This window comes from Panicum virgatum, chromosome 7K, assembly GCF_016808335.1.
Source record: "Panicum virgatum strain AP13 chromosome 7K, P.virgatum_v5, whole genome shotgun sequence".
NCBI classification, from domain to species: domain Eukaryota; kingdom Viridiplantae; phylum Streptophyta; class Magnoliopsida; order Poales; family Poaceae; genus Panicum; species Panicum virgatum.
This window is the reverse complement of record NC_053142.1, coordinates 52,261,956-52,273,320: the sequence shown is the minus strand read 5'-3', so window position 1 is coordinate 52,273,320 and position 11,365 is coordinate 52,261,956. Positions and strand designations below refer to the sequence as shown.

Below are 11,365 nucleotides of genomic sequence, written 5' to 3'. Positions count from 1 at the left end.
CATGTCGGCCCATGTCCATAGTAGTGATTAGTGGGCCCAATTGAGCCGGCAACGAATCAGGCCGGAGCGCGGCGGAGACGGCGGCCAACCAGAGAGAGATGGCTCCGGGGAAGCGAGGAAAGGCCAAAGGGCAGCAGACGCCGCCGCCCGCCGCCGCCGACGCTGGCGGAGGTGGGTTCCCGGGCTGCCTCCGATTGATGCCGCCGTCGACCGTCGCCATCTCGATCCACGCCAAGCCTGGCTCCAAGGTCGCCACCATCACAGGTCAGTTTGCCCCTTGATTAATCTCAGATTCTCCATGCGCAGACGCGGACCCTCAAGGTTGAAGCATGCGTGTGTGTGTGTGTGTGTGTGGATTTTGCAGAGATCGGGGACGAGGCGGTTGGTGTCCAGATCGACGCACCAGCGAGGGATGGCGAGGCCAACGCCGCGCTTGTCGACTTCATCAGCTCGGTGAGCAGTTCGTTGCAGTTGCAAAAACATTAGATCGACTTGAATTGACTGGCGATCCGCGTTATCTGTCGAAACTGGACTGTAGTTGGTACGATTTGATACTATCCAGTGTCCTGGTCTGCAAACTGAGAATTCAAAGCTGTATGATTTGCAGATGCACTTTTATGTCTTTATATATCTGTAGTAACTGATGACTTGTGATCCTCCCTTAATCGTAGTAGAATCTTCTTTTGAAATGCGTTTATAATTTTAGCTCGGATCGGCAGAGTGGATGACTTTAACAACCCCCCTCCCTCTTTCAAACTAAATGTAAATTTGGTAGGTCTGTAATCGAGTTCTCTTACTCAGCACCTACCAGGTTTGGTTGCTATGCACCTGGAGGAAGGCTGTATTGAATTGCGCTCATTTTGGTAAGCCCTTGGTTTTGGGATGGAAAGAAAACTATATTAACACTGATGCTGATTTAGACATGAACAAGTACCATTTTTGTTATCCGTTTCACTGTCAAACTGCAATTCAAGGGTTTAAAGTCATGGACAAACATTATTTGATTTGGAATAGTAGCTCAGTGTGACTATTAAGTTCATGAATAAAAATGCAGAGGGTTAGACTACACCCTTTGATGCTAGTATTAAATTTTCATCTAGAATGGCGACAACCTAGGAACTATGGACCATGCTGTCAATGTTTGGATCATCTAGAGTTTTGTTCCTCTGCCATCTGGCCTATCTTAATACTGAGAATCTGTGTGAAATCTTCAGGTACTTGGGGTGAAGAAAAGAGAAGTATCCATTGGCTCTGGTTCTAAATCAAGGGAAAAGGTTGTGCTTGTACAGGATGCTACTCTTCAAGGTGTCTACGATGCTCTGAACAAGTCCTGTAATTGTTGATGATGCGTGTATGCTAAACCTGATATTACTTGAATGGGCGTGAGCTAAACTAGTGAGTGGCCTTTGTAATAACACATTTGCTCTGTTAAAGTGTATCTTCCTAGTTTCTGGTCCTTGCAAGATTTCCAACCAGATGGACCTAGCAGATTATATAACTGAGGTGGGCCTTTGGTGCTGTTGCGAGTTGCTGGGCCAGAAAAGATTACCAACTTTTGCTAATCGTTTGTGGCAAATTTCCTCCTTTTAATGGAACAAAACAAGGTGTTCCTCGAGACAGGTATCACTGTTTCCATCTCGATCCTGGCAATGAATGAATGAAGCTAAACAATTGCAGTCAAATTGGCATCTCGAGGTGAAATAATAAAATTAGCAAATCATGAAACGCCTTGGACCCGGATAGACGTGTTGGTGGGGCAACATGTGGAGCTAGCGTATTGCACTAAGGGCTTTGGCAACTCTTGGCGATCGATCGGCTCGATGCAATGCAAACTAATGGTCTCTGTTTATTGGATCCCTCTTTTGTTTATTCTATAGGTATCCTGCATCTGTGCTGTTTAACGGCTGGCTGGCTGCGCATTTGTGCCAAAAGATAGGGTGGGCTACAAGAAAAGGAAAAGGCTCAGGCTGTTGCCTATATGCTCATATTTTTTTTTTGCGGTAATGCCTATATGCTCATCATTTGCAGTGCCTAGTGCATGCGGTTGCGGCCAAAGGTAGCTAGTAGTAGAGTAGCTCTCATCAGCATGCAGTGCAGGGCATGGCGAGTTGGCGACCGCGACTGATTGGATGTGATGCTCAGCTCTGGGTGCTTTGTCTTGTACGAATGCGATTTGTTTTGGGCAGATGTTGAGGCTGCCAGCAGCTCTTTATAATTCGTAGTACGTAACAGTGCTGATATATTGGGATTAAAGTTTTCCTTGTAGCACGATTGCTGAGGCATGCCATTATACTGGAGTATTCCATCCGTATTCAGGTAGTACGTACCAGCGGTCAGTCAAACTTGATGGTGCCAATGCCATGGATTATGTATACTCCCTCTGTCCCTTATTAATAGTCGCTTTTAGTTTTCATGCCACAAATTTGACCAGATTTATAGAAAATACGTGCAACATTTGTATCTCCAAATAAATTTATTAAAAACTAGATTTGAAGATTTATCTAATGATATCAATTATGTATCATAAATATTAATATTATTTTATATGCAATTAATCAAAGTCATTTTTCGGAAAGCGAGAACGACAGTTATTTAAGAACGGAGGGAGTACATATTATTAATTCCTTCCATTGTTGTTGATTATATATACGTATTGATAGTCGTGAGCGCGCGCAAGCAAGCACAATGATGCATGATGGACTACTGAATAGTATATATTGTTGATGAGCCTGGGTTAGGGTGGTTACGAGACCCGAAAGCATCGTCCGTCCATGGTTTAACTCTCGATCGCCGCAGTCGGCACCAGGAAAAACAAAAAAGGAAGAGGAGAAGTTGGCTTCTAGGACTAGTACGTACGTATATCTAGGAAAATAGAGAAGAGTAATCTGCAATAACTTGCATGATCGATCAGCGTTGCATTGCGTCTATCCCGGCGGCCGGCGCCATCATGCAGAGAGATGGTTGCTCAACATCGGTCGCGCAGCCGCTTTAGTTCCGGTTATTGGATCAGGGACTATTAGCCCATTCCGTACTAGTACTTATTCATCATATCGATCCAGCATGGCCGAGCTACACGTTTACTTATTCATCAAATTAATTGTGGTGTGTGGCCCCCTATATATCATTATGATGATAATATAATATAGTAACCGCGCGATGGTAAACAAAGCAAATAAGTAATTAACACAATGCAAATTAAAAAGCACCGTTGTTACTGCCACTAAAAAAGATGGTAGCGGACAGTAGTGTGTTAGGTTGATCTCCTTCCTAATAGGCCCAACGGCCTATACCGTCTATGCAATAGAACTAGAGACTTTTGCACTTGATGCAAAGAAAAGAAAGAAATACTACTCGATTTATGCACTGTGTCGATGCTAACAACCAAACATAGTGCAGGTGAGGCATGCATGGGAACTGGGAAGACGACACGACAATTATATTAGGCTCGCATGACCCGGGCGGTTGGGATAATAGAGGACATAGCATGGATGGGATTTGCACGCCCCGATTATTACTAGCTGTATGCTGTTTGCATTGTCAGCACGCAGCAGCAAGCTAAAGGACCAAGGGCTCCATATATGTTCTTGCAGATCCCGAGGCAGGCAGGCAGGCAGCTGACGTTGATTGATCTTATATGTGAATGCGAGACAGAAAAAAGACGAGCACGGGAATCAGGGACGACGCTGGATGCATTCGCATTTGGTGGGCCCAACATTTGGGTTTGGTTTTCTCTAGCAGTAGCACTCGCTGCTCGTGATCCAATGTTTCCTCCTCCTCAGACTTTTAGTTCGTTGTTTTCTATTCTACAAGTGCACACGTTGGTGCAAACCCGGCCTCATATTTTTAGTTATTATTAGAGTATATACTTTTGTGTGTTGTGTTTTCCGGTGGCATGCAGTGCATGTGTGCTTCATCATCTTTCTGTGTCTCCTACCTAGGAGTAGTAGATGGGAAATCCATGCCTGCGATGGCGATGTGAGCAAAAGGCCATGAAGCTGACAAGGATTCGATCGATTTGGTGCTTCTTTTGAGTTGGTGCTCAGCTCAGATCATTATTGGAGCTAGGATACGGACAGGGACGGCTCAACACACAAGGTGGTCATTCATTGTACCTGTGATTCCGTCTTGTTTAAATGGATGGAATGTGGTCTTGTTTTGCCAGTTTGTGGAGGTGGTGAAACAGAGGACGGCAGCGACAAGAAAGGACTATCCAGGACCAGGAGGAAGCACACACACAAAAAAAAACATTCCCTAGCTTGGTTGTGCCGTACTAACAAACCCATCAGCTGCATTCGTTCAGCAACCGACCGGCAAACAAGCAGCAGGGCTGCTTTGCTTTGTCTTGCCTTTCCCCGATCCGTACGCTGCTGTTTGGTAGAGTGGAGTTTTGGTTGGGTTAGTGCTCTGCTTTTCATTTCAGTTGGATGAATTGAATTCCACACCACACGGACCAGCAGTTTTCGCTCTTGTTGCCAATTGCCATTGCCATGTCTAGCTTTGTGCTGCGACATCCATCTTCTTCCTGTTTTTCTCCCCCCAATCCTCCATTCCAACTGCTGATCTGCGTCGGCAGTGTATGTATGATTGCTCAATCACCCACCCCCTCCTTCCACAGAGGGAGAGAGAGAGTTTTACCGCAGCGCACTGTATTGCAGCTTTTTTTACTGCTTTTTTCTACTTTGAAAAGTCTCAATCTGTCAGGCCAACGGGCTCCCCGTCTCTCTCTCTCTCTCTCTCTCTCTCTCTGCTCCTCCGGTGCTTCTGTGTTGCGCTGCCATTGGCGACTAGCCGAGGCGTCAAACAAACAAAACTCGACTCGGGGAGACGGGGGGACACAAAACTCGACCACCTCCGTCTTCCTTCCATTTCATCCCCCGCACGACCGCACCCCTCCACCACCACCAACTGCCCTTTTCCCTCGCCTGCCGGCTCCCCCGCCCCGCCTAGCCGCCAACCACCACCACCCAACCCAGCCGCAGAGCTCTCAAACCTTCTCGCGCGACCGGCGCTCCTTCGGAGGGAGGATTTCATGACAGCCCGCCCAGGACTTCCATGACGACCGGAGGCCGCCGATGGAATGGCAGATCCCGTCGACATCGACAAGGTCAGCTCAGCACCCGCCGCCTCCTCCGTTTTCTTGCCCTTTCTTCTCCCTTCCAAATGCCAATGCGGCCTCTTGCCAAAGCCCGGACCTTTGCTGTGTGGTGTGGATGTGCCGGCCTATACGCACTGCCTGCACCGGAACTCGCTCAAGGCTCTAGTATTTCATGGTAGCTCCCTTCCGACTTCCGACTTCCTCCTCACACCCAAGGCTCAAGCCTGCAATGCCGCCCCATTCCATTTTTTTTTTTTTGATGCGGCCGCCCCATTCCCTTTTCCTCTGGACTGGTCGGCCGACTCCCAACCCAATCGAACTTACGGAGCGGGAGGGGACCGCGGGCACCCGCCTGACAGAACCCGCACGCTGCGCCTGATGACCGGTCAGGGGGGTGGCTGTGATTTTACTCTGAGATTAAAATGAAAAGTTTGATTTCAAGGCTTTGCTAAACTCCTTGCTTGGCTCATGGCTGATATGCCGCCCCTTGTTAAGTCGTTAGGACCAGCCAGCCACCTTCTTCTGTTGTGTCAAACAACTTTCATATACCCTTTGTTTCCTCTGTCCTATATAATGCCTGCCGCCTGCGTTATCTGCAACCGATCCATATTAAAATACTAGGATGTTTTCGGATGATCGAATTACTAATGTTGGGAAATCATATTACTCTGCAGCTTGTCCTTTCCTTGTTACTGTTAATGATATCTCAGAATACAATGAAGAAAACAATGTGATTGCGAAACACTCCCACTAGCTACTCTTGTTTTCAGGGAAGAGGCTAGGAAGACTCCTGGAACTTCCCAATAGCATTGGTGCACTCAGCCAACTCTGTATTAAGAAGCACGCACGTTTCTAGGAAATGTCCTAAAAATATATATGTTATAATGTTCTATCCATAATCTGTGCTGTCTTCACAACTCTCTCTTCTTCCGCATGAATTTTGTAGGCACTTATTGCTCTAAAGAAAGGCACCCAGCTGCTTAAATATGGTCGCAAAGGGAAGCCAAAATTTACTCCCTTCAGACTATCAAATGTAAGTTCTCTGCAGCTGATGGTTCAGATCAATGATGTTGTCTAGAATGCTTTTCTTTTATCCGTCCATATGCATCTATTATTTTTATCACGACGATCTTAGCCTGTTGCCTGAAACTATTGTAGCAGAAATGACACTATTCGTATTTTTTTGTGAATGAGAATTGAGAGAGGTAGATCTCATCATTCAGCTACTACCATACTTGTTAAAATTCCTTCTCTGCTCTACACAGGATGAATCGACTCTTATTTGGGTTTCAAGTAACAAAGAGAAAACTTTGAAATTAGCTTCCGTGTCCAGGATTCTCTCAGGGCAAAGAACGGTAAGGAGGTTTGAGCAATCTTTTATGTTTTATTCCAAGTTTTTTTTTTGAAAAAAGATAATCTGTTAACATGTATTCTTTTCAGCTTGTTTTCCAACGTTTTCTGCTCCCTGAAAAGGATCATTTATCCTTCTCCCTCATATATAATGATGGCAAGCGATCTCTCGATCTGGTATTATAATGAGAATCAATTTAACCTTATCGCTTCTCTTTCCATTCCGATTGTATTGCATAAACTTATGTCCTATCCTGTTTTAAAGATATGCAAGGATAAAGTCGAGGCAGAGGCTTGGTTTACAGGTCTTAATGCCTTGATATCTCCAGGACAGCATGGATCTCAGGCCCAACACATAGATGGAATACGAAATGCTGGTCTTTCTTTTGATGTAAACTCTTATGCTCCAACAAAGTTCACTTCTGTACACATTTTTTCTCATCAATATTTAGTTACTTTGATAGTATATATTTCATATCATTAACTGACTCATTGAATCTATCTTTATGTTCTACTCTTTGTTGACTTAAATGTGGTAAGACTCTTTGTTGCTCAAATTTCTCACACACTATTCTCATACTTATATGAAGTATCAAATCATTAGAACTAGCATAATCTCAACAAATGTCTAATCAGTAATCACAGCAGTACTGCGGTTTCCATGACTATCCAGTGGAGCTTTTCTTTCATGTTCCTTTGACCTCATCACACCTTTAATTGTTGAGGTTCTTGGGAATTAGCCTGTTTTTGTAGGTGACATTATAAGCTATTACTAGAGTTTGACACACAAAGCACGATGGCAAGTTAGTATCAGTTTGTAGGCATTCTTCTGGTTCCCAGCACATTGCTGATAATGCATCATGTTATTTTTCTACTAGATGTGGTCTGTGTGTTATTACTTATTATACTGTTCAAATAGACAAATCACAGCTCTTAAATTTTTGAACGCTAGAATTCTTATCATTTTCGTTTCTATTGGTTGCAGTGTGCAAGAGAAAGTAGCCTAAGCAGTAGCTCTACTTTTACGTCGGATTCCTTTGAGAATAAGTTGAGCTCTGCAAACTCTACAAAGGATCGTTCTTCAGGAGAATATACGTATTCAGAAAGGACTGATGTGTCAGATATGCAAGTGAAAAGTGTTACTTCTTCAGACATTCGAATCAGTGTTTCCAGTGCCCTTAGCACATCCAGCCATGGATCTGGAGGTGAAGATTCTGAATCATTTGGTGATATTTATGTATGGGGAGAGGTCATCTGTGATAACACTTCAAAATCAGGGTTGGATAGAAGTCCCTGTTCTCCTGGCGCAACTACTGATGTTCTTGTACCAAAGCCCCTAGAGTCAAATGTAATGCTTGACGTCAGCTATATTGCTTGCGGTGTGAAACATGCTGCCCTTGTTACAAGACAGGCAGAGGTATTTACATGGGGAGAAGAATGCAGCGGGCGTCTTGGTCATGGGGTTGGAACAAATGTTTTCCAGCCACGTCTTGTTGAGTCACTATCTATCTGCAACATTGAACAAATCGCTTGTGGTGAATTCCATACTTGTGCTGTCACTGCAACTGGTGACCTCTACACTTGGGGAGATGGTACACACAATGCTGGGCTGCTTGGTCATGGTAGCAATGTGAGCCACTGGATCCCAAAAAGAGTCTCAGGTCCACTGGATGGTCTTCAGGTATCAACTGTATCTTGTGGCACATGGCATACAGCCTTGATAACTAGTTCTGGGCAGTTATACACATTTGGTGATGGCACATTTGGAGTCTTGGGTCATGGAAACCGAGAATCGTGCTCATATCCAAAGGAAGTGGAATCTTTGAAGGGTTTGAGGACAATTTCTGTTTCCTGTGGTGTCTGGCATACTGCTGCTGTTGTTGAGGTTATCATTTCACAGTCAAATGCTTCATCTGGGAAGCTGTTCACCTGGGGGGATGGAGACAAATATCGTCTTGGGCATGGTGATAGGTCCTCAAAACTGAAACCAACTTGTGTGCCTTCATTGATAGATTACAACTTTCATAGGGCTGCATGTGGTCATACTCTTACAATTGGGCTGACAACTTCAGGGCACATGTTTACTGTGGGAAGTTCTGTGTATGGACAGCTTGGTAATCCAAATAATGATGGAAGGTATCCCCGCCTGGTAGAAGAAAAACTTGGGGGTGGTGGTGTTGTGGAGGTTGCTTGTGGATCGTACCATGTTGCAGTATTGACAAATGCAGGTGAAGTTTACACATGGGGTAAGGGTGCAAATGGAAGATTGGGTCATGGTGATATTGCGGATCGTAAAGTGCCTACACTTGTTGAGGCTTTGAGGGATAGGTCTGTAAAACGTGTTGCTTGTGGATCAAGCTTTACAGCTGCAATTTGTCAACATAAATGGGTGTCTGGGATGGAGCAGTCTCAGTGCTCAGCATGTAGACAGCCATTTGGTTTCACTCGGAAAAGGCACAACTGCTACAATTGTGGCTTAGTACACTGCCATTCGTGTAGTTCAAAAAAAGCTTTAAGAGCAGCACTGTCTCCTAATCCCGGGAAGCCATACCGTGTATGTGATTCATGTTATGTGAAATTAAGTAAAGTTTTGGATACGGGTGTCGGTTATAGCAGAAATACAAATCCCCGTTTACCTGGTGATACAAAGGCTGAGAAAATTGACACAAAGGCAACCAAAGTTGCACCGTCCAATAGTTCAGATATGATTAGGAATTTAGATGTAAAGGCAGCTAAGCAGACGAAGAAGTCTGACTACTCTTCACATGTTCCAGCAGCATTGCAGCTGAAAGACATTCCTTTCATCAGTGCACCTGACCTGCACAACTCGTTTACAATGGCTAATCAATACCCTTATGACTCCAGATCTACTTTACCATTTTTGAGGATGCCATATCTGAACTATTCCAGCTCCTTGGCCTCAGAAAGCTTGGAGAGCCTTCGGGATGCAAATGAACTTCTGAAGCAAGAGGTTCAAAAACTACAAGCAGAGGTATGCTTCTTCTATACTTCTGTAGTGACTAAAAACATCAAGTGAGAATACTTATACTTGTTCTTGGATCAGGTTAATAGCTTGAGACAGGAACGTGAACAGCAAGATGCTGAGCTGCAGAAATCACAGGCAAAAACCCATGAAGCGATGACCCTTGCTACTGAGGAAGCATCCAAATTGAAGACTGCCAAAGATGTCATAAAATCACTAACAGCACAGGTAAGATTTTTCATTGAATCTTGTTCAATATTATCAATCTTAGAGCTGGAGTTAGCACCATTTTCTTCTGCTATTTATCTGGCACCATATGAGTGCAATGGTAACAACTGTTGGAAGACAGGCAGATGCAGCTTATCTGCTTATGTGACCCATTTGGATTTTGTAGATCCCCAGGTCTGCATCGAGGCAATGGAATTTTTAATGTTTAGCAGTTTAATGATATATATTTTGTTTGGTCTTGTTTGTTTTACAGTTCTGGAAGCTGTTGATACAAATAATTTGTCATGTTTCCTCTTTCTTCTTTTGTCAGCTAAAAGAAATGTCTGAAAGGCTTCCTCCAGGAGCATGTGATGTGAAGAACGGACGCATAATTGGTGCTTTACCGTCTGAGATTGGGAGAGAGAACCAGATTAGATATGACCCAGGCAGCATTCTGTATCCCCAAACTCCCAATTCAGTTGCATCTACTCGGTTTGGTGGATTACCTGCCCAAGTTCTTCAAGCAAACGACTACAATGAAATGGTCATAGTTCCACAGGAAGCCTTCGGTGAACACCTCAATGGCTTCAGAGAGGTCTCCTCTGTGCAGCAGAGAACCAATGGAGGGACTATTGGGTATCATCATAGACCAGGTGATCATGACTGGAAGGAAACAGACAGGTTCCAGATAAATCTAAACAACTTCACGATGAGAAGTTCTGGTTCCCCCAATAATCAAGTTGAAGCAGAGTGGATAGAGCAGTATGAACCTGGAGTTTACCTGACTCTAGTTTCTCTCCGTGATGGGACCAAAGAGCTGAAACGAGTAAGGTTCAGGTAAGACACATTACTCAGTCAGAACAAGTGTGTTTTTTCCCCTTGAATAACCACATATATTATTAGGTGGTATGCATTATTTGGTAGTCCGTAGTTGTATTCATCCTTTTACAACATAGTTTTCTGATATGGAAGCGTTGTTTGCAGCCGGAGGAGGTTTGGAGAACACCAAGCAGAATCATGGTGGAATGACAACCGCGAAAAAGTGTACGACAAGTACAATGTCTGTGGAGCGGATCGGCTTTCTTCTATAATGACAACTTAATGTAAGCCGGCATGAAGAACCGAGACGCGCCAGCTTGTTTTTGGAGTGTGCTGCATCGGCTTATGTAGCTTGTTTATGTTCTGTCATCTACCTCTTCGCGCCCTTGTTGTATAGAGGAAATGATGTGTAACATTAACATGATGGGAGCAAGTAGTCGTTGCTCCTTTGACCAAGATACATACTTGTATGTATATTTCGGTTTAATGGATGAGAGAAAGGTCCATCATCTTATTGCGGCCTCTTATGTTGGACGTCATGTATTGGTGCTGGAGTTATTCCTCTGTGAAATGGACCTAGAGAGCCCAATTGGGAGCTCCGGAGCTCCAGGTCGACGAGTGTTTATCTGAAAGATGGTGCTACTGTCATCAGAATCCAGTTCATTGGTAATCTGAATTGCTGGATGTTAGTACGTGGACAGTCTGCGTCAGCTGGAATATGCTCCTTAATCCTTATCGCGAGGAAAGCTGCAGGAGGTGGGTTTGACAAAGGACGAATCAGAATCACACCAGGATAATCTTGCAAAAGTGATGACGCACTCGACCACTGACTGAAGAGGAGAATGCTCAAGAATCGCCCATCTGTGTGATCATCTGATAAGCTTGGAATTTCCCTTTTTCTGATCGGTGAC

General features: G+C 44.4%; 2 protein-coding genes across 5 annotated transcripts; both read left to right on the top strand.

The window, feature by feature from the left end:
* The first annotated feature begins 21 nt into the window (after window positions 1–21).
* Window positions 22–1,518, top strand: LOC120642186 (UPF0235 protein C15orf40 homolog). 3 transcript variants are annotated; one of them, XM_039918620.1, is made up of 4 exons: window positions 22–264; window positions 365–453; window positions 812–863; window positions 1,215–1,518. In XM_039918620.1, exons 1-4 carry the CDS (start codon window positions 99–101, stop codon window positions 1,259–1,261), a joined length of 354 nt encoding a protein of 117 aa, XP_039774554.1. In that variant the 5' UTR covers window positions 22–98; the 3' UTR covers window positions 1,262–1,518. The 3 variants fall into 3 exon arrangements, with proteins under 3 accessions (XP_039774554.1, XP_039774555.1, XP_039774553.1); XM_039918621.1 differs by having other exon boundaries at window positions 802–863; XM_039918619.1 differs by lacking the exon at window positions 812–863.
* A 2,942-nt stretch (window positions 1,519–4,460) lies between these two features.
* On the top strand, window positions 4,461–10,988 carry LOC120642180 (PH, RCC1 and FYVE domains-containing protein 1-like). 2 transcript variants are annotated; one of them, XM_039918603.1, is made up of 9 exons: window positions 4,461–5,104; window positions 5,866–6,128; window positions 6,361–6,450; window positions 6,536–6,622; window positions 6,711–6,836; window positions 7,431–9,437; window positions 9,510–9,656; window positions 9,967–10,472; window positions 10,620–10,988. In XM_039918603.1, exons 6-9 carry the CDS (start codon window positions 7,569–7,571, stop codon window positions 10,735–10,737), a joined length of 2,640 nt encoding a protein of 879 aa, XP_039774537.1. In that variant the 5' UTR covers window positions 4,461–5,104; window positions 5,866–6,128; window positions 6,361–6,450; window positions 6,536–6,622; window positions 6,711–6,836; window positions 7,431–7,568; the 3' UTR covers window positions 10,738–10,988. The 2 variants fall into 2 exon arrangements, with proteins under 2 accessions (XP_039774537.1, XP_039774536.1); XM_039918602.1 differs by having other exon boundaries at window positions 4,529–5,104; window positions 6,042–6,128.
* Window positions 10,989–11,365: the final 377 nt, after the last annotated feature.